The sequence below is a fragment of the Triticum urartu genome, chromosome 1A (assembly GCF_056163025.1).
Source record: "Triticum urartu cultivar PI428250 chromosome 1A, HENAU_Tu73, whole genome shotgun sequence".
Taxonomy (NCBI): domain Eukaryota; kingdom Viridiplantae; phylum Streptophyta; class Magnoliopsida; order Poales; family Poaceae; genus Triticum; species Triticum urartu.
Genome location: NC_141873.1, coordinates 60,549,066 through 60,572,565, shown reverse-complemented (window position 1 = coordinate 60,572,565; position 23,500 = coordinate 60,549,066). Strand labels below are relative to the sequence as shown.

General features: G+C 48.0%; 2 protein-coding genes and 1 pseudogene across 2 annotated transcripts; 2 read left to right on the top strand and 1 right to left on the bottom strand.

Moving 5' to 3' along the window:
* Nucleotides 1–4,657: 4,657 nt before the first annotated feature.
* LOC147990021 (uncharacterized) lies at nucleotides 4,658–6,142 on the top strand (annotated as a pseudogene).
* Nucleotide 6,143: 1 nt separating this feature from the next.
* On the top strand, nucleotides 6,144–20,689 carry LOC147990020 (secreted RxLR effector protein 161-like). The gene is made up of 2 exons (XM_087521125.1): nucleotides 6,144–6,252; nucleotides 20,034–20,689. Exons 1-2 carry the CDS (start codon nucleotides 6,144–6,146, stop codon nucleotides 20,687–20,689), a joined length of 765 nt encoding a protein of 254 aa, XP_087377251.1.
* A 1,252-nt stretch (nucleotides 20,690–21,941) lies between these two features.
* Nucleotides 21,942–23,253, bottom strand: LOC147990019 (putative F-box protein At3g10240). Its single transcript, XM_087536881.1, has 2 exons — nucleotides 22,450–23,253; nucleotides 21,942–22,019 (listed from the first exon to the last, which is right to left on the bottom strand). Exons 1-2 carry the CDS (start codon nucleotides 23,251–23,253, stop codon nucleotides 21,942–21,944), a joined length of 882 nt encoding a protein of 293 aa, XP_087393007.1.
* Nucleotides 23,254–23,500: the final 247 nt, after the last annotated feature.

Here is a 23,500-nt window from a genome sequence, read left to right as displayed (position 1 = left end):
ATATTAAAAAGATGGAGAAGTTCGATGATTATAGAAAATTCAGATTTTCCTCGTTATTAAAGAATGGAAACAAGAAGTTTAAAAATAAAATAAAAAGAAGTTCAACTTTGAAAAATAGAGCGCTTCAAAATTTCATAAACAAAATTAAGAAATAAAACTAGGAAGTCCATATTAAAAAGATGGAGAAGTTTGATGATTATAGAAAACTCAGATTTTTTTCCTCGTTATTAAAGAATGGAAACAAGAAGTTCAGAAATAAAATAACAAGAAATTCAACTTTTAAAAATAGAACTTCAATATTCATAAAAAAGGATTAAAAAATCAGAATAAAAATTCATAAAAAAACTCAGAATATTCATGTAACCGAGAGAAGTTCAGATTGATAACTGCCAGAAGTTCACGTACTACACGGTGTCATTTTGGTTTTAAAAAAATAATAAAAAAGAAAAGGCTAAACTTTTTGTTGTTATAAGTTCAAGTCTTCCGTCGGAGAAAGTTAAAAAATTTATTGTGAGAGAGGTTTGTACAAAAGAATTGTCATTTGTGTTACAATGATGAAATGATGAAAAAATTACAAATGAAAAATACGCCACCGAAGTTCAACGTGAAAACAACAGGAAGTTCACCTACTACACTGAATGAATATCAGATGAAAAACTTTTAAAATTGTCACGAGTATGAAAAATGATCAACAAGGGAAAGTTGTGTGTTTACAACAGCGTTCCATCGGTATATCATTTGCTCAATTTCGGTGAGTTGGTGGAGAGTTACGAGCAGTGGATGAAGATCTACGAGCAAAAAAACACGTGAAAAACAGAGTGAAGTTCAAGTAGACATGCCGAGAAGTTCAGGTTCTTCACGTGGTGCATTTTCGAAAAATCTATTTCGCGATAAAGGCAGAACAAATGATCTCTCCATTTTCGAAATTACTTGAAAACGGCTAGGAATCACAGAAAACCATCAACATGAAAAAGTTCCACATTTTCCTTAGCTTTTGAAGGTATATTATTTGCCCCATTCTGGTAAAGTTTGTGGAAATTACGGTGAAAATACGTTTTTAGCCATTTTTAAAATTGACTTAAAACAGTAAGAAATTGGGAGAAACAATATATACCAAAAAAATTCGTATTTCCTCAAGCTTTCCAACGCCATATCATTTGCTGCATTCGGACATACAGTTAAAAAAATAGATCGTAAATACGAACTCGGTGGAACTTGTAACGTTTTATAAATTACTCTTAAACCGTTTAAAATTAGAAAAAAACTTTCTACATGTAAAATTGGCGCATTTTCATAAGCTTTCCAACGCCATATCATTTGCCTCAATTGGATTAGCCGTTTAGAAATGACATCGAAAATACGAACTCGACTGTTCGGTTTGTGAAATTTTACGATTTTCCAAATTACTATGTAACCATAAGGAATTAGAGAAAACTTTCAACATGTGGAAGGAGCGGATTTACAGCAGCTTTCCAACGCCATATTATTTGCCTCATTCCGATAAACGATTAGAAATGTGATCGAAAATACGATTCACATTTTTTGTGTGATGAAAAGACGGTTTTCAAAACTGCTCTTAAACCGCTTACAATTTGCCAAAAATTCGACTTGGGTCATGATACTGGTGTCCATAGCTTTCCAACGGTATATCTCAAGCCCCATTTGGGCAATGTTAGCGGAAGTTCAACCTAGCACTGGGAGAAGTTCAGGTCGAACAACTCAGGCAGTAAAATTGCAACACAGATATGTTTCATCACGACCCAAGAGCAAATCCGCCAATGAGCGAGATTCCTATTTTAAACATGCATTTAGTTGCTAAAAACCTTTGTAGATTATACTTACATCACATAGAACATGAGTAACCAAAAAAATTCGCGCGGGGAGACACAGTTGAGAAGATAGCCCAATGGTCGGGTTCCTACAGAGGGAAGTTCAGGCGTGTAACTCGGTCGGAGAAAGTTGAAAAATTTATTGTGAGAGAGGTTTGTACAAAAGAAATATCATTTATGTGACATTGACGAATGTATGAGGAAATTACAAACGAAAATACGTCACAGAAGTTCAACATGAAAACAGCAGGAAGTTCAACTACTACGCTGAATGAATTTTAGATGAAAAACTTCTAAAACCATCGCGAGTATGAAAAAACGATCAACACGGGAAAGTTAAATGCTTACAGCAGCTTTCCACTGGTATATCACTTGCTCAATTCCGGTGAGTGGATGGAGAGTTACGAGCAGTGGATGGAGACCTACGAGCAAAAGAATCACGTGAAAAATAGAGTGAAGTTCAGGTACACGCGCCGAGAAGTTCAGGTTCTTCACGCGGTGCATTTTCGAAGAATATGTTTCGCGATATAGGCAGAACATATGATCCTGCCGTTTTCGAAATTACTTGAAAACAGCTAAGAATCAGAGAAGACCGTCAACATGAAAAAGTTTCGCATTTTTCGTAGCTTTTCAACGGTATATTATTTGCCCAATTCCGATAAAGTTTGTAGAAATTATGGCGAAAATATGTTTTCGCAATTTTCGAAACCGACTTAAAACCGTAAAGAATTGGGAGAAACAATACATACCAAAAAGTTTCGCATTTTTTCAAGCTTTCCAACGCCATATCATTTGCTGCATTCGGACGCATGGTTAAAAAATTAGCTCGAAAATACGAACTCGGTAGGACATGGACCATTTTCTAAATTACTCTTAAACCATTCAAAATTAGAAAAAAACTTTCAAGATGAAAAAGTAGCGCGTTTTCATAAGCTTTCCAACGCCATATCATATGCCTCAATTAGATTAGCCGTTTAGAAATGACATCAAAAAAATGAACTCAGCTGTTCGGTTTATGAAATTTTACGTTTTTTCAAATTACTCTTTAACCATAGGGAATTAGAGAAAACTTTCAACATGTGGAAGGAGCGGTTTTGCAGTAGCTTTCCAACGCCATATTATATGCTCCATGAAGTACCCTGGATGACCACGAACTCTCTATCTATGACGTTGAATGCGAGGAGCTCGCACACTGCAGATCTTGGCCCAAGTGTAGGTTCGACCACCCAATAGATGTTGCCATTCACGTAGGCTGGTGGCACGTCTAGGGCGGGCCTTGGTGGAGGGTCATACAGACACCAGTCATTGTCTCTTCGCAGAGGACGCATGTCACACCGCATTTTGTACTCTCGTGTTGCAATTCTCTTTTCCTCGTACGCAAGGGACACCATGACATGGTCCTCCTTGGATTCATACCCCAACGCGACACAGCTGCCGAAGAAGGCTGCATCTGTTTGGACAGCTTCTATTCTCTCTTTTATGCCCAAGGTAGGATTGTGTAGGTAGTCATGACCGTTCCACCTCCCCAAGTTTAGGCCATGGCATGGCTGAGAGTATTGGACGGGAATATCCGCTGCTAGGCCATAGAAGAGATGTGGGGGTCGTTGATGTGATCATCCAGGTCAGTGAATGAACCCGGCAAGGGGTCATCGGTAAACATGATCCGCGGGCGTGTTGAATGCAAGGCGGTGTGCGATTGGATGAAACTATTTGCGGCAATCATGGCGCGCCATTCCCTGCACACGAGACCGAGCCTCGAGATGGACCGTGCTGGAAACCACTTGAGGACGTGGAACCAAGCTTCCATCACCAGTGAAGACAAGATCATCTCCTCGACGTCGCGGCCCACAGACACAAGACTCTCCTCGAACAGGCCGAGCGCTGGATACAGATACATGTCATGGAAACTGCCGGCGATGTCTTCTTCTGGCCGGAATAGAATCTCTGGCACGCCTCCACCATTATGGTCTACCGCGAACACTTTGCAAGTACCAGTGCCCAACATGATCTTGTTCTCTGACAGACCGAGAGGAGCGATCCACGTGGATTGCAGCTGCGTCCGCTCTGGCTCCAGCCAAGCCGCCCGGTCGATGCAACAAAGCTGCTCCCACCGTTGTGCCTTGTAATCACGCAGCAGCCATATGTGGCAGGGGTCGTCGCCGTCGCCGCTGCCGCCGTCGAAGACGCATAGGCACCCGTCGAGCTCCGTCATCCTGAGACTGAGACTTTTTTTTGGGCGGCTCGGGCGGCGACTCGATCCGGTTTTCCCGGTAGCCGTCCCTGCGAGCCCTCCCCTCGCCGCCGCCAGTTGGCGCCGCCGGGCTCGCCCGCGCGGCTGACGGCGGCGGCGGGGTTCCATTCCCGTGGCGGTTTGAGCAGGCGTTTGGCGTAGTGCAGGCTGTTGGAATCAACCACGGTTAGACCAGTCCGGTACGGACTTGGTGCAATCAACCGAGTAGGATTTGTATTAGTACTAGGACTAGGAATAGGACTAGTAGTACCAATATAAATACTGTTGTACCCCCGTGTAATCAACTCAGATCAATCAAAGGAAATACACAAACAGGTGCGACACGCACCTGTTGGCCATTAAACAATCTCGTGTCTCCTTGTGTACTAGTTCGTACATCTCGCCGGATCAAGTAAAGCTCTTGAGTCAGGGCTAGCTAGCTTGTGCTGTACGTTGACCGTCGACCCGGCGCCTCGGAAAGTAATCGAGCAGCTCGTACGTGCGTACTGTTTGAAAGTACTCGGCAGCGTCGTCGAGGTCGGGACCTGCGCCAACAATTGGTGTCAGAGCAAGGTTGATCTTCTAGTAACGGAGGATCATGGCGGACGACGAGAGGAACAAGCAGCTGGCGGAGTACTCCGGTGCGGCTAAAGTAATTGCTGCTCCGGCGAGTTCGTTGTATCCACGGTTTGATCGCGAGAACTTCGGGGTCTGGAAGGCCCTCATGGAGTGTGGTCTCCGCGCCAACGATCTATGGGACGCGGTGGATCCCGGAGGCGACGCGTTCAAGAAGGAGGGAGCCGAGCACCCGAAGGATCGGCAGGCGGCGTCGGCGATTTATTCGGTGATGCCGATGGATGTCCTCCAGCACCTATCGCCAAAGCAACGGCGAAGGAGGTGTGGGATATGCTGAAGCTCATGTTCGAGGGACACACCCGTGTCAAGCAAGCCAATCTCCAAACTCTCCTAAGGAACTACGGGACTTTGGTCATGGGCGATGATGAGTCCGTGGATGCATTCGCTTCACGGGTGGCTATTCTCGTCAATCGGATTCGCGCGCTTGGGGAGAACCTCACGGAGGCCTCGGTTGTCCGGCGGTTCTTACGCGCGGCCCCTCCTCGGTACCTGCAAATTGTCACAGCGATCGAGCAGTGCGTCGATCTCGCGACTCTCTCCATAGACGATCTCGTCGGACGGTACAAGGCTCACGATGAGCGGATGCGGTACAGTCTTGGGGATGGGAGGAATGACGAGCTTGTGATGCTCACAAGGGCGCAATGGGTCGCTTTTTCAAAGAAAAAGCAAGGCGTATCCACGAGCAGTAGCAAGAAGAAGGGGAAGCAGCGTTCGGCGAGAAAGAACTTCGCCGACTCGGACGACGACTCAGAAGATGATGCTGCACCACCACCGAGGAGGAAGTTTGACATCAGGAAAGTGAGGTGTTATAACTGTGGCCTCCTCGGTCACTTCAAGGATGACTGCGAGGAAGCACCAAAGCAAAAGGCGCTCATTGCCCAGCAAGAAGATGAAGGTGACATGATGTTGATGCGTGAACTAGTGGACAAGGAGGATCCAGTTCTTCAAGTGTCAGCTAAAGAAATTGTTGCGCTCCATGAAGGAAAAGTTCGCTCTCAAGATCGTGGTTCGAAAACTCGTGTCGATGCTACGGACGCGGGGAGTGATTTCGGAAGTTATGTCGATGTCACGGGCATAAGTGCTAACTTTGCTGGAGCGGATGCAGCAATTGCCGCGTGTGCTCGACCATGGAAAAGCAGTCTTTGTGTGACACGTCTAGAAAGATTGAAGACGTACGTGGCGTCAGAAGTCCACGAAAAGCCAAGGCACACTGGAGTTGTGTCGCGGAGCAAAACATACAAAATGGGTTGTGATGCAACTTGCTCTGATGAAGCGAGTCCAGGCAACGTACTAGTCGGCCCGGAGCGCCAGAGGCAGCGACGGCTCGGCGAGGCTCACGCAGGAGGTGCTCATGTGGGGAGCTTTCGAAGCAGTCGGCCAGCACGAGAGGAAGCTGGGCGTGGACCAGTACGTGAAGATGCAAGTTCCAGGGCACAAAGTACAGTAGCATGGAGGACTGCAATCCAAGTCATATTTCAATGGAGCCTCGACTTAAACTTAGCAAGAGGAGCCAAGCACCTGCGGTTGATGCAACGGATTATAGAAGTGTGGTCGGAAGTGTAACGCCCTCGATGCGACTATAGCTCCCACGTGTCGAGGCACGACTTAGAGATATAACCGCATTGAAAGCAACGTCGCAAGTTAGGAAATCATCACAAACATCCCATGTAATAAATAATAAAGGGGAAATACATAGTTGGCTTACACTCGCCACGTCACATCAAAGTACATAAATAACATCCATCAAACAGACACTCATGGCCCGACTACGGCGCCAAAATGGAAAAGAACCCAACATGCGACAAGGCCCTGAATCAAACCCCAACTAGGCACCACTACTGATCATCGGGAAAGGAAAAATAATAACGCTGAGAGTCCTCGTCGAACTCCCACTTGAGCTCGTACTCGTCACCTGGAGCGGAATCACCTGGACCTGCATCTGGAGTGGTAGTATCTGTGAGCCACAGGGACTCAGCAATCTCGCACCCTCGCGATCAAGACTATTTAAGCTTATAGGAATGGATAAGGCAAATATATGTGGAGCTGCAGCAAGCGACTAGCATATGTGGTGGCTAACTTATACGCAAAAGAGAGCGAGAAGAGGAGGCAAAGCGCGAGCGAGAATCTAGAAGAACAACCTGCGCAAGCATAACTCTAACACCGTGTCCACTTCCCGGACTCTGCCGAGAAGAGGCCATCACGGCAACACACACGGTTGATTCATGTTAATTAATTAAGGTTCAAGTTATCTACAACCGGACATTAACAAATTCCCATCTGCCCATAACCGCGGGCACGGCTTTCGAAAGTTCAATCCCTGCAGGGGAGTCCCAACTTAGCCCATGACAAGCTCTCACGGTCAACGAAGGAATAGACCTCCACCCGAGACACACCGATCAGACTCGGCAACCCGGTACAACAAGACAATTTGACAGGTTAAAACAAGACCAGCAACACCGCCCGAATGTGCCGACAAATCCCGATAGGAGCTACACATATCTCTTTCTCAGGGCACACTCAGATAGGTCAAGCTACGAGTAAAACCAACCCTCAAGTTTCCCCGAGGTGGCCCCGCAGGCTGCCCAGTTCGGACCAACACTCAGAGGAGCACTGGCCCGGGGGGGGGGGGGGGTAAAATAAGATGACCCTTGAGTCTGCAGAACCCAAGGGAAAGAAAAGGCTAGGTGGCGAATGGTAAAACCAAGGTTGGGCATTGCTGGAAAAGTTTTAATCAAGGCGAAATATCAAGGGGTTCCCATTATAACCCAACCGCGTAAGGAACGCAAAATCCGGGAACATAACACCGATATGACGGAAACTCAAAACACTAGGCGAGAGGCCGAGCCTTCCACCCTTTACCAAGTATATAGATGCATTAAGATAACATAGCAATATAATGGTATCCCCAACAAGTAAATAAAAGATGTTCCAACAAGGAACGGCCTCCAAACTTCACCTGCAACTAGCAACGCTATAAGAGGGGCTGAGCAAAGCGGTAACATAGCCAATCAACGGTTTGCTAGGACAAGGTGGGTTAGAGGTTTGACATGGCAACTGGGAGGCTGACAAGCAAAAGGTAGGCATCGTAGCATTGGCATAGCAAGAGCGAGCAAACTAGCATAGCAAAGATAGTAGTGATTTCGAGGGTATGATCATCTTGCCTGCACAGTTGTCAGAGTTGACTGGATCCTCACAAGCAAACTCAACGGGCTCCTCGGCAGCGAACTCGTCTCCCGGTTCTATCCAACAAGACAAACAAGCAACAAGGATACAATCAACCACGTGCAAGACCAAGCAATATGATGAAATGATGATATGCTATGCGGGATGCGATGCGGGATGCAAAATGCAAGATATAACAGGAAATGCATGAACCTGGCCTCAACTTGGAATTCCAAGGGTGCCACTGGATAGAGGGGATGAAATCGCTTGAAAACGATATAAAGATCATTGGAATCGGAGTTATGGTTTGGAAATGGCAAGCGTTTTAAGATATGACACCGGTCTGCGATTTACAGCAAGTAGGCATCTAAATGCAACGAGATGAACATCCTACAGCCACCAAACATGACAACAAAATACATTGTAGGGATGCACACAAGATGCTTAACAAAAGATTAGCACTGAGCCACGGCCAATTCATCCATTAAGAGGTTCAAACAAGCATGGCAAAAACGCAAATGCAAAACAGATTCCAGACTTAGTGAAATTAACACTAGTCTGAAATTTCAGATCACGAAGCCCTCTTCGGAGCAGCAAAACAACATGATAAATGACCTGAACATGACAAGAAAGAACATGGCTTGGAGCTACTCAACAAGCTTAACAAAAGTCCCAAAGTGACCTGGGGCCAAAAGGGATCACAAAATATATTAACGGGCACATGAACATAGCTAAAACACAATCAGTTTTCAGACTAGGTGAAAACTGAGACATGCTGAAATATAACTCACGAAGGCATGTAAACGAGCTCGATGCACTCACCGTGGTGCAAGTCATGGCAAGGCAAGCATACATCCATTATGAAGGCATAAAATACAAGCTATACATGGCAAGAACAATGGCATAGCATGCACGGATCAACTACAACAACGCCGGCAAAATCGCAAACGAGTTGACGATCTGCCCAGATTCACCATGAAGCAAAAGTAGAGCTCGATTGACTCAAGCTATGGTGCTCCATAATTGCAAAAAGACATGGATGGATAGAGCATAACATGAATAACAAAATACCCTTACTGATCATCCTCAAAAGAGGCACGGATCACTAGGAAACAAGCTGAACATATGGCATCATGAACTAAAATATCCAGACTTAGTGAAAACAACTAAGTCCCTGAAAACAGATTTACCGGGTGCCTCACTTTGCAAGCTTGCACAAGTCACCACACACATCCTAAAAATGCATGGGTTGCACCTCTGGAAAGAAGACAAAATCCTTAACAAAACATATGTAGGACTCATAGGCATAGCATGCACACAATAATCATGGCAAAAATGACAAAAGTCTAAGATGAACTAGCAGATCTGACAATTAACTCATGAAGCCTCCTTCTAACAGCATTTTGAGCATCAAGATGAGCTCAAATGAAAATGATGCAATGGGATGAAATGGTGTACTCGTCGAGACGAACATTTTGATATATCATATGCCCAAATTGAAGCTAAGGATGCAAAGTTACGGGCGGTCAAAGTATGCATAAAAAATTAACAGAGAGAGACAAAGTCAACCGGCTAGGGTTTTCTTTTCCCAGATCTGAGATCCGCACGGATTGCGAGGATCGCCGGGGAGCTCGCCGGAGTTCCTGTAGATGACGGCGGCGGGCGAGGGAGAAGTGGCCGGAGCAGCGGGGAGAGGCCGGGGCCGGCGATGAGGTGGAACGGCAGCGAGGCGGCGAGGTGGGCGCCGGCCTCCGGGCGGCGCGGCGAGCCGGGCGGCCGCGACGGAGTTCGCCGGAGCCGGAGACTGCGGTGGCGCGAGAAGGACGGCGGCGAGCGGCGCGGGAGGCGCGGCCGGTCTGCTCGGGGAAGAAGGGCGCGGCGTCTCGCGGGCTGGGGAGGGCCCCGCGTGGGCCTGCGGGCCGGCGGCCGCGGTGATGTGGTCCTGCCATGTGGCGCATCGTGGCTGGCGGAGGCGGGCGGCGGCGGACGTGTCCGTCGGTGGCGGAGATGGTTTTTTTAGACTAGGGTTTGGACGGGGAAGAAGATCCGAATTTGGAGGGGGCTATTTATAGGCATAAGTGGAGCTAGGAGAGTCCAAATGAGGTGCGGTTTTCGGCCACGCGATCGTGATCGAACGCTCTAGGACATGGAGCAGAGTTTGGTGGGTTTTGGGCCAAATTTGAGGGGTGTTGGGCTGCAACACACATGAGGCCTTTCGGTCCCTCGGTTAACCGTTGTAGTATCAAACGAAGTCCAAATGGTACGAAACTTGACAGGCGGTCTATCGGTAGTAAACCAAGGCCGCATGACAAGTCTCGGTCCAATCCGGAAATGTTTAATCCCCACACACGAAAGAAAGCTAGAAATGACCACCGGAGGAGAACGAAGCGCCGGAATGCAAAACGGACAACGGGGAAAATGCACGAATGCATGAGATGAACACGTATGCAAATGCAATGCACATGATGACATGATATGAGATGCATGAAAACGAAAACAACACACGGAGACGAAACCCGAACCCGAGAAAATAAATATAACTTAACGCCGGAAACGGCAAGAGTTGGAGTACAAATTGGGAAAGTTACATCCGGGGTGTTACAACACTCCACCACTACGAAAAGATCTCGTCCCGAGATCTAGGACTGAAAGAACTCCGAGTACTCAGAACGGAGGTGATCCTCGCGTTCCCAGGTAGCTTCACGGTCGGAATGGTGTGACCACTTGACTTTGAGAAATTTGATTGACTTATTGCGAGTCTTGCATTCAGTCTCTTCAAGAATAGCAACTGGGTGCTCACGATAGGAGAGATCTTCTTGGAGCTCAATGTCCTCGAAGTTGACGGTGCAGTCAGGAGTCTTGAAGCACTTTCGAAGCTGAGAGACGTGGAACACATAATGAACATTTGCAAAGTTTGAAGGAAGCTCGAGTTGATAGGCGAGGTCGCCTCTCTTGCTGACAATCTTGAAAGGTCCCACGTATCTAGGGGCAAGCTTCCCTTTGATACCGAAGCGACGAGTACCTTTCATAGGAGAGACACGGAGGTAAACATGATCTCCGATCTCGAAAGCCAAATCACGGTGCTTACTATCATAGTAGCTCTTCTGGCGGGATTGGGCTGCTTTGAGGTTATCACGAATGACTTTGCACATTTCTTCTGCTTCTGTGATTAAGTCATTACCCAGCAGCTGACGTTCACCGGTTTCAGACCAGTTGAAAGGGGTACGGCACTTCCTGCCATACAGAATTTCAAATGGGGCATTGCCCGAACTTGCTTGAAAACTGTTGTTATAGGAGAATTCAGCATAAGGAAGACAATCCTCCCACTTCATGCCGAAGGAGATCACACAAGCCCTGAGCATATCTTCAAGAATCTGGTTGACACGCTCGACTTGACCGCTTTTTTGAGAATGGAAAGCAGTGCTGAAGCGGATGTTGGTGCCCATGGCCTTTTGGAAAGAATCCCAAAACTTCGAGGTAAAGATGCTGCCACGGTCTGAAGAGATCACTTGAGGAATACCGTGCAGAGAGACAATGCGAGAGGTATAGAATTTCGCCAATTGAGCTGCAGTGATCGACTCTTTGATAGGCAGAAAGTGAGCCACTTTGGTGAGTTTGTCGATGACAACAAATATAGCATCATTGCCACGCTTTGGACTTTGGAAACCCAGTCACGAAGTCCATTTCAATGTGGTCAAACTTCCATTCTGGAATGGCAAGAGGTTGGAGGAGACCAGCTGGCCTTTGGTGTTCTGCCTTCACTCTTCTGCAGACATCACATTCATTCATGAATTGAGCGATCTCGCGCTTCATTCGAGTCCACCAATAAGCTTGCTTGAGGTCCTGATACATCTTCGTGCTCCCAGGGTGGATGGAGAGGAGAGAATTGTGAGCCTCGTTCATGATCACTTTACGAAGTTCACCTTTGGGCACAACAATTCGATCGTCGAAGAAGAGAGTGTCCTTGTCATCAAGGCGGTAGCACTTGTACTTGGACTGACTCTTGGCAATCCCAATCTTCACCTTTTTCACCATAGCATCAAGAAGCTGGGCTTGGCGAATCTGGTCTTCTAAGGTAGGAGAGACTTGAAGGTTGGCAAGGAAACCTTGAGGAACAACTTGCAGATTAAGCTTGCGAAAAGCCTCACAAAGCTCGGGTTGATAAGGCTTGAGAATCAGACTGTTGCAGTAGGCCTTTCTGCTTAAAGCGTCAGCAATCACATTGGCCTTGCCTGGAGTATACTCAATACTCGGATTATACTCTTGAATCATTTCGACCCATCGAGTTTGCCTTAGGTTGAGATTAGGCTGAGTGAAGATGTACTTGAGACTCTTGTGATCAGTGAAAATGTCCACTTTTCTTCCCAATAGAAGATGTCTCCAAGTCAAAAGAGCATGCACAACTGCCGCCAACTCGAGATCATGAGTGGGGTAGTTCTTCTCATTAGGCTTCAACTGGCGAGATGTATAAGCAACAACTTTCTTCTCTTGCATCAAAACTGTGCCAAGACCTTGGAGAGAGGCATCACAAAAGACCTCGTACGGCTTGGATTCATCAGGCGGAGTCAGAACTGGAGCAGTAATCAACTTCTCTTTCAAAGTGTTGAAAGCAATATCACACTCTGGAGACCAAACATACTTGACGTGCTTCTGAAGAAGATTTGAGAGAGGCTTCGCGATCTTGGAAAAGTTTTCAACGAATCTTCGGCAATAGCTTGCGAGACCGAGAAAACTTCGGAGTTGCTTCACGTTCTGAGGAGGTTCCCAATTCACAATTGCGGATACCTTCTCGGGATTCACGGAAATTCCCTTGGCAGAGATGATATGACCAAGATAAAGAACCTCATCGAGCCAAAATTCACACTTGGAGAACTTGGCATAGAACTGATGTTCCCTGAGCTTATCGAGAACCAAACGCAAGTGCTTGGCATGATCTTCCTTGTTCTTCGAGAAAACCAGAATGTCGTCGCGATAGACCAAAACGAAGTCATTGGTGTAGGCGTTGAAGATGAAGTTCATCATGCGAGAGAACGTCGGAGGAGCGTTGGCGAGGCCAAAAGACATGACAGTGTATTCATATGAACCAAAGCTTGTTCTGAATGCTATCTTGGGAATATCTTCTTCACGAATGCGAATCTGGTGATAACCCATACGGAGATCAAGCTTGGAGAATACTTGGGCACCTTTGAGTTGTTCGAGCAGCTCATTGATGTTGGGAAGTGGGTATTTGTTCTTGATGGTCTTCTTGTTCACTGGACGGTAATCAACACAAAGTCTGTCCGTTCCATCCTTCTTCTTCACAAAAAGAACACCACAACCCCACGGAGAAGTACTAGGCCGGATGAGACCCATTCTTTCTTGCTCATCGAGTTGCTTCTCCAGCTCCTTCAATTCTTCAGGTCCGAGCTTGTAAGGACGTTTGCACACAGGTTCCGTGCCAGGTTCAAGTTCAATAACGAATTCAACTGGCCGGTGCGGAGGCATTCCTGGGAGCTCTTCTGGAAAGACGTCTTGATATTCGCACACGACTGGAATTTGAGAGATGGCATCCAATTCACCCTTCTCATTGAGAGAAAACAGACGGATAGTATTATCCCGAGCGGCAAAGACAATTACATCCTCAGACGAATGAGTCAATTGAATCTGTCTGGCAGCACAATCAAGCTGAGCCTTGTGCTTAGAAAGCCAATCCATCCCGAGAATAAGATCAATATCCGAGTTACCAAGAACCATTGGGGAAGAAAGGAACTTGTAGTCGCCCAATGTGATAGTAACATCTGGCACCTCCAGACTAGCACTCAAACGTTTGCCAGGAGAAACGATATCCATTTGTTTACCCAAATGAGAAGAAACGAACTCATGCTTGGTAAAAAATGGCTTAGACATGAAACAATGCGATGCACCCGTGTCAAAAAGAACTTTTGCAGGAATATCATTAACAGGAAGGTTACCCATGATCATATCTGACGAGTCCTCTGCCTGAGCTGCATTCATCAAATTGACCTTGGCATGCTTGGGGTTATACTTGACCACAGCTGTACTTGCCGATCTGACAGGAGGAGGAGGAGGAAGACGCCTCTGGTTGAAACACTTGTTGGCATAGTGACCCTTCTGTTGGCACTTGTTGCACGTGACCTCTGAAAGCGGACGGTGATACGGAGCACTCGAACTTGGAGGTTGAGACGAAGTCTTGTTCTGAAAGCCTGTGTTGGGTGGGTGGGAAGAACCACTGCCACCTTTGCTCTTCTGCTGGTATGGCTGACGGAACGGAGGAGGAGGAAGCCAAAACTTTTGCTGCTTGGCCACTTGAGTAGAGGAAGAAGGAGTAACATCTCTAACTCGCTTCCTGGAAGCATCACACCTCAACTGAGCAGCCTCTTGCTTCAGTGCCATGTTGTAGAACTCATCGTATCTCAAGGGCTCGAAGAGGACAAGAGCGAGCTGAATATCTTCTCTGAGACCACCCCTGAACTGATATATCATGCTCTTCTCATCAGGCACGTCCTGCTTGGCAAAGCGGGCAAGCTTCTGGAACAATTTGTTGTAGTCATAGACAGACAAAGAACCTTGCTTCAGATTGCGGAATTCATCGCGCTTGCTTTCAACCACGCTCTGCGGAATGTGATGAGCTCGGAAATCTCGACGGAAATCATCCCAAGTGATAACACGTCCACCTCTGGAATCCTTGTACTGCTGGAACCATTCTGCAGCTTGATCTTTGAGTTGGAAGGAAGCGAACTTCACAAAGTCCTCAGACCTGACGTTACTGCACTCGAAATGCTTACACAGATCCACAAGCCAATCGTCAGCATCGGTTGCCTCAACACAATTGCTGAAAGTCTTTGGCCCATTAGCAAGGAACTGGTTGAGTGTAGCAAAGTGACTCTGGTTGCTGCCTTGATTCCCTTGACTGCCTTGATTGCGCTCTTGGAGAATTTGCATGATCAGCTGAGTGTTTGCATTGGTTGCGGCCATCACATCTTGCCATGCCTCTGGAGGAGGTGGAGGCGGTGGCGGATCTTGATTCTGGTTCTGACTGGTGCTCTTAGCGGGAGCCATCCTGAAGAGGTTGACCACCATTAGCACATAGACAGATAAATATTGAAGCTGAATCCAACGGAATGAAAATTGCAACATATAGTCTTCACATCCGAACAAAATGAACGAATGCATTCCTCTTCAAATGGTCACATATCCATAAATTGAGAAGCCACGTAGAATTAAGGTAGAGAAATAAATCAACAAGGTACGGATCAAGAACGAATAATCGGTAAGAAATCCCAATCTCAAACCAATATTCATGGAAGAAGAACTAGAGCTACTAGAATTCCCACCTATGAAACTCCCGAACTTTTCCGGTTATGCAATCAGGTGTTGGGGATACAGGGGAAGCATAATATCTCACCCAAACTAGCAAATCCTACATCCAGCTGTATCCATCCTTCAACACATAACCAAGAAAAACTTCGGAAACCATCTACCTCAACCTCCGAAAAGCATCCGTTATACAAGTTATGGCGATACTCCCGAACTCCCGCCCCAGTACTGGGTGGCGTCGAGGTTATCTCACCAACGAACTGCATAAAAGAGATTTTCGATGTCGGCGAACATATCTCAAGTATTCCAGAATTGTAACGATAAAATTATGATGACAACACCTCAGAGCTCAACTCCCCGGGACACTTCCACTAAACCCCTGACAGGAGGCACCAAGACAATATTCTCATCATAAGCCATCGGAACAAATCCAAGATACTCGCGTGATCCTAAAATTTTTTTTTAGTGAAATTTGAGAAGAGAAGAGTCAAAACTCTACGTCAGGATGCCTTACCAGAGCGATGAGGAGACTGGGAAGTAAAAAGAATTCCTAAGCTCTCCGATATATAATTCCTAAGTGACTCAAAACATTTTTTCTAGACACAACTCGGCTGCTAAAACGATCAAGCAATGGGGCTCCTAAGGTCGGGGATGGCTCTGATTACCAACTTGTAACGCCCTCGATGCGGCTATAGCTCCCACGTGTCGAGGCACGACTTAGAGATATAACCGCATTGAAAGCAATGTCGCAAGTTAGGAAATCATCACAAACATCCCATGTAATAAATAATAAAGGGGAAATACATAGTTGGCTTACACTCGCCACGTCACATCAAAGTACATAAATAACATCCATCAAACAGACACTCATGGCCCGACTACGGCGCCAAAATGGAAAAGAACCCAACATGCGACAAGGCCCTGAATCAAACCCCAACTAGGCACCACTACTGATCATCGGGAAAGGAAAAATAATAACGCTGAGAGTCCTCGTCGAACTCCCACTTGAGCTCGTACTCGTCACCTGGAGCGGAATCACCTGGACCTGCATCTGGAGTGGTAGTATCTGTGAGCCACAGGGACTCAGCAATCTCGCACCCTCGCGATCAAGACTATTTAAGCTTATAGGAATGGATAAGGCAAATATATGTGGAGCTGCAGCAAGCGACTAGCATATGTGGTGGCTAACTTATACGCAAAAAAGAGCGAGAAGAGGAGGCAAAGCGCGAGCGAGAATCTAGAAGAACAACCTGCGCAAGCATAACTCCAACACCGTGTCCACTTCCCGGACTCCGCCGAGAAGAGGCCGTCACGGCAACACACACGGTTGATTCATTTTAATTAATTAAGGTTCAAGTTATCTACAACTGGACATTAACAAATTCCCATCTGCCCATAACCGCGGGCACGGCTTTCGAAAGTTCAATCCCTGCAGGGGAGTCCCAACTTAGCCCATGACAAGCTCTCACGGTCAACGAAGGAATAGACCTCCACCCGAGACACACCGATCAGACTCGGCAACCCGGTACAACAAGACAATTCGACAGGTTAAAACAAGACCAGCAACACCGCCCGAATGTGCCGACAAATCCCGATAGGAGCTGCACATATCTATTTCTCAGGGCACACTCAGATAGGTCAAGCTACGAGTAAAACCAACCCTCAAGTTTCCCCGAGGTGGCCCCGCAGGCTGCCCAGTTCGGACCAACACTCAGAGGAGCACTTGCCCGGGGGGGTAAAATAAGATGACCCTTGAGTCTGCAGAACCCAAGGGAAAGAAAAGGCTAGGTGGCGAATGGTAAAACCAAGGTTGGGCATTGCTGGAAAAGCTTTAATCAAGGCGAAATATCAAGGGGTTCCCATTATAACCCAACCGCGTAAGGAACGCAAAATCCGGGAACATAACACCGATATGACGGAAACTAGGGCGGTAAGAGTGGAACAAAACACTAGGCGAGAGGCCGAGCCTTCCACCCTTTACCAAGTATATAGATGCATTAAGATAACATAGCAATATAATGGTATCCCCAACAAGTAAATAAAAGATGTTCCAACAAGGAACAACCTCCAAACTTCACCTGCAACTAGCAACGCTATAAGAGGGGCTGAGCAAAGCGGTAACATAGCCAATCAACGGTTTGCTAGGATAAGGTGGGTTAGAGGTTTGACATGGCAATTGAGAGGCTGACAAGCAAAAGGTAGGCATCGTAGCATTGGCATAGCAAGAGCGAGCAAACTAGCATAGCAAAGATAGTAGTGATTTTGAGGGTATGATCATCTTACCTGCACAGTTGTCAGAGTTGACTGGATCCTCACAAGCAAACTCAACGGGCTCCTCGGTAGCGAACTCGTCTCCCGGTTCTACCGAACAAGACAAACAAGCAACAAGGATACAATCAACCACGTGCAAGACCAAGCAATATGATGAAAAGATAATATGCTATGCGGGATGCGATGCGGGATGCAAAATGCAAGATATAACAGGAAATGCATGAATCTGGCCTCAACTTGGAATTCCAAGGGTGCCACTGGATAGAGGGAATGAAATCGCTTGAAAACGATATAAAGATCATTGGAATTGGAGTTACGGTTTGGAAATGGCAAGCGTTTTAAGATATGACACCAGTCTGCGATTTACAGCAAGTAGGCATCTAAATGCAACGAGATGAACATGCTACAGCCACCAAACATGACAACAAAATACATGGCAGGGATGCACACAAGATGCTTAACAAAAGATTAGCACTGAGCCACGGCAAATTCATCCATTAAGAGGTTCAAACAAGCATGGCAAAAACGCAAATGCAAAACAGATTCCAGACTTAGTGAAATTAACACTAGTCTGAAATTTCAGATCACGAAGCCCTCTTCAAAGCAGCAAAACAACATGATAAATAACCTGAACATGACAAGAAAGAACATGGCGTGGAGCTACTCAACAAGATTAACAAAAGTCCCAAAGTGACCTGGGGCCAAAAGGGATCACAAAATATATTAACGGGCACATGAACATAGCTAAAACACAATCAGTTTTCAGACTTAGTGAAAACTGAGACATGCTGAAATATAACTCACGAAGGCATGTAAACGAGCTCGATGCACTCACCATGGTGCAAGTCATGGAAAGGCAAGCATACATCCATTATGAAGGCATAAAATACAAGCTATACATGGCAAGAACAATGGCATAGCATGCACGGATCAACTACAACAACGCCAGCAAAATCGCAAACGAGTTGACGATCTGCCCAGATTCACCACGAAGCAAAAGTAGAACTCGATTGACTCAAGCTATGGTGCTACATAATTGCAAACAAAGACATGGATGGATAGACCATAACATGAATAACAAGTTGAACATATGGCATCATGAACTAAAATATCCCAGACTTAGTGAAAACAACTAAGTCCCTGAAAACAGATTTACCGGGTGCCTCACTTTGCAAGCTTGCACAAGTCACCACACACATCCTAAAAATGCATGGATTGCACCTCTGGAAAGAAGACAAAATCCTTAACAAAACATATGAAGGACTCACAGGCATAGCATACACAATAATCATAGCAAAAATGACAAAAGTCTAAGATGAACTAGCAAATCTAACAATTAACTCACGAAGCCTCCTTCTAAAAGCATTTTGAGCATCAGGGTGAGCTCAAATGAAAATGATGCAATGGGATGAAATAATGTACTCGTCGAGGCGAACATTTTGATATATCATATGCCCAAATCGGAGCTACGGATGCAAAGTTACGGGCGATCAAAGTATGCATAAAAAATTAATAGAGCGAGACAGTCAACCGGCTAGGGTTTTCTTTTCCCAGATCTGAGATCCGCACGGATTGCGAGGATCGCCGGGAAGCTCGCCGGAGTTCCTGTAGATGACGGCGGCGGGCGAGGGAGAAGTGGCCGGAGCAGCGGGGAGAGGCCGGGGCCGGCGACGAGGTGGAACGGCGGCGAGGCGGCGAGGTGGGCGCCGGCCTCCGGGCGGCGCGGCGAGCCGGGCGGCCGCGGCGGAGTTCGCCGGAGCCGGGGACTGCGGTGGCGCGGGAAGGGCGGCGGCGAGCGGCGCGGGAGGCGCGGCCGGTCGGCTTGGGGAAGAAGGGCGCGGCGTCTGGCGGGCTGGGGAAGGCCCCGCGTGGGCCTGCGGGCCGGCGGCCGCGGCGATGTGGTCCTGCCACGTGGCGCGTCGTGGCTGGCGGAGGCGGGCGGCGGCGGACGCGTCCGGCCGGGGGCGGACGTGTCCGTCGGTGGCGGAGATGTTTTTTTTTAGACTAGGGTTTGGACGGGGAAGAAGATCCGAATTTGGAGGGGGCTATTTATAGGCATAACTGGAGCTAGGAGAGTCCAAATGAGGTGCGGTTTTCGGCCACGCGATCGTGATCGAACGCTCTAGGACATGGAGCAGAGTTTGGTGGGTTTTGAGCCAAATTTGAGGGGTGTTGGGCTGCAACACACACGAGGCCTTTTCGGTGCCTCGGTTAACCGTTCTAGTATCAAACGAAGTCCAAATGGTACGAAACTTGACAGGCGGTCTACCGGTAGTAAACCAAGGCCGCATGACAAGTCTCGGTCCAATCCGGAAATGTTTAATCCCCACACATGAAAGAAAGCTAGAAATGACCACCGGAGGAGAACGAAGCGCCGGAATGCAAAACGGACAACGGGGAAAATGCACGAATGCATGAGATGAACACGTATGCAAATGCAATGCACATGATGACATGATATGAGATGCATGAAAACGAAAACAACACACGGAGACGAAACCCGAACCCGAGGAAATAAATATAACTTAACGCCGGAAACGGCAAGAGTTGGAGTACAAATTGGGAAAGTTACATCCGGGGTGTTACAGGAAGCCTAAGGTATCTTGTGAATACACGACCGGACTTGTCCTATTCCGTTGGTGTAGTGAGTCGCTTCATGGAAGCACCCACGACAGAACATTGGGCAGCTGTGAAACAAATACTCAGGTACATCAAAGGGACAACTAATTTCGGTTGTGTCTATTTGAGAGAGAAGCAGAAGGAGATGGTGGAGCTACTTGGCTACAGTGATAGCGACTTGGCAGGAGATATTGACGACCGTAAAAGTACCTCGGGCGTGGCATATTTCTTGGGAAGAAGCATAGTGAGTTGGGTATCACAAAAGCAGAAGCTAGTCGCATTATCATCCTGTGAAGCGGAGTATATTGCAGCTGCAACCGCGGCAGGTCAAGGTGTGTGGCTAGAAAGGCTACTCGGTGACCTCACTGACAAGGAACCGGAAGGAGTGGTGCTCTACGTTGACAACAAGTCCACGATTGCTCTATGTAAGAATCCAGTGCATCATGATAGAAGTAAGCACATTGATATAAGGTATCATTACATACGGGATTGCGTGGAAGAAGGCAAGATTAAAGTCAACTACATTTACACCGACGATCAGCTTGCAGATATCCTCACCAAATCTTTGGGACGACAGAAGTTCACGCAGATGCGGGAAAGGATCGGTGTCCAAGCTGTGAAGTGAGGACATCGTGGTTGAGGGGGTGATTGTTGGCAACCACGGTTAGACCAGTCCGGTACGGACTTGGTGCAATCAACCGAGTAGGATTTGTATTAGTACTAGGACTAGGAATAGAACTAGTAGTACCAATATAAATACTGCTGTACCCCCGTGTAATCAACTCAGATCAATCAAAGGAAATACACAAACAGGTGCGACACGCACCTGTTGGCCATCAAACAATCTCGTGTCTCCTTGTGTACTAGTTCGTACATCTCGCCGGATCAAGTAAAGCTCTTGAGTCAGGGCTAGCTAGCTTGTGCTGTACGTTGACCGTCGACCCGGCGCCTCGGAAAGTAATCGAGCAGCTCGTACGTGTGTACTGTTCGAAAGTACTCGGCAGCGTCGTCGAGGTCGAACCTGCGCCAACACAGGCGGTGGCTGAATGCTGTGAAGGCGGGAGTTGCAGCGGCGATCCACGCGGGGATGGATCCGGCGGAAGCATGGCTGTGGGTGGCCAGGTCGGCACCATGCCGCCGCATCCGTGGACGCCATGGATGGGGCTGTCACCAATGGCGGCGTCAATTCCTCGGATGGAGCACATGAACCGCTCGTCTCTTCCTCGTCATTGAGTGAAGATCCGCCCGCAGTCGTCCAAGCGGCCGTGTCTAGTACTGCTGCGGCACCTCCATTAGGGACAGCCCAGCCGGTGCATGTACGGAAAACCGAGGTCCAACCTGAGAACTTGCTCTTACCATAGTCATTGCTCCTGGGCTACCTCTGTGGTGTTGAATCAGTGGCCCTGGCCGTGACCTGCATCTCCGGCGTGTTGGTCTCTTACTTGGCTCGGCTGCCAGGTCAAGGTGACACCGTGAATCTGGCCAGCATGCCGCTGGGCGGTCTTCGGCCAGGCGGTGGTCACCTCAAGAGGTTTGGACCTGTATGATCTGTGTCTGGCGAGGACGACACGGAGTTTGTGGCCGCGAGTCTACTGTCGTCTCATATAGATCAGCATACGTTGCCATTTGTGAGGATGGTGCATGGCCTTCTGAGTGTCCTGAACTAGGGATTTCGTGATGCTGCTGTCCTTCGTCTCCGTCAAAGACTTCTTCGAGTGTTGGCGAGTGGCTCTTGTCGAGTCTCGTCAGCCTACTCGTCCAGGCATGGTCATCACTCGCCGTAAGGACCGTGCACACATGCAACTATTGGGATCGAGGCAAGTGGAGGAGACAACATAAAATGATTTCCATTGGGTGGTACTTCTTGAGTACCCAATCTAGAGCTCCGGGGTGAAAACTCTGGTCTGACCTAGTTGGTTATACCTGGCAATGGCGGCGTTCTTTACGTCGTTACCCTGATGACGGCATTGCTCGGAGTTTGCTCAGATTTGCTTTTCAGGGTGAAAACCCGTGAGCCAACCCTTGGTGGTTGGATTTGGCGACGGCGGCGCTTGTGCGTCGTTCCCTTGATGGAGGCGTCGCTTTTGGAACCCTTCTCGGAGTCTTTATGATGTCAAGATATGACTGGGGCCGATGGTCACCGTTGTACATTGTCAATCGTTGTTTCATTGCTTCGGTTTTTTTTCTTTTCTTCCTCCGCCTAGGCATAGCTTTGGTCTTTGCATGACTTTGCCTTTGCCGGCGTGATCATTTGTGTGTGTGTGTGTGTGTTGTGCTGGCTATGTGCATCTTAATTATGCAGAGGCCGAGTGTACTCATCATGATTGTATCCCTCGATGCTACTGTATGAGTTAATAAAAAACACCCTTTTTCAAAAAAAAAAACCAGAGGACATGAGGGCAGTGGCAGGGCACCGAAGGTCTCGTCCCTGACATTGAAAGTGAGGATGCCGCCATCGTCGAGGTCAAGGCAGAGGAAGTGGAGGTGGCCGTTCAAGAACACGGCCGGGTTGGCCTCCTCCACAACGCACATCGGAGGCTGCGACGCGGCAGGCCGCCAGCATGCGGGCGTGGCACCGCCGAGAACCAAGACGTCGCAGCAGCTCGGGGCATCAACGGAATCGATCTTACCATCGCAGAAGATACGGACTGCCTTGTGCTGGTGGTTGGCCGAGCAGTAACCAAGGCCGTAAGCAACATCCATGTAGTACGGGAGTGGATACCGAAAACACTTCTTGGATGGCACCCGAGTGTCGGGGAGAGGAAGCACCGCGCCGGTGGAAGGGTTGATGACGTAGTAGCCGCCGCTGCAGACGCAACGGAGGAGGACAAGGCCGCGGAGGGGCCTGGTGAGGGGAGCGGGGAGCAAGAAGTCGTTGTCCATGAGCTTGGTGACCGCACCGTCAGGCTGCCAAGCGTAAAAGAAGTAGTCGTCCGAAGGCTCGTCAGTAGGGCTAAAGAAGAGCTTTGGCCGGCCGGCGGCTGACTGGTAGTTTGCCCGCCGGAGGTGGAGCTCGACGAAGGGCGCCGACGAGAGCGTGGCGTGCCAGCAACGTGAGACGCAGCGGAAGCGGCCGACGGACTTGGCCGGCAGGTACGCGAGGATCTCCGTGGCGACGTCGTCTGGCAACGACGACCAGGATGCCGAGGCATCATCGCCCTGCTGGTTCTCCTGCTCGTGCGGCGCCATCGATCGTCGTGCTTAATTATTTTATATGCTCGCTTCCGATGATGCCCGATCGATCTCTTGCGTGGCTAGCCGGCCTTGATGTGGCTCGATCTTATTAAAAACGGCAAGAAAGAAATCCATGCTAGCTACGTGAAGCAGGAAGCGTGCTGTGTATGTAGACGTACGTCTCAAGTTTTTTTATGGTATTTGTTTTTTGAACACGACGTACTTAGAGTTTATGGTGGAAGGGGCAGAAAGAACTTAGAGT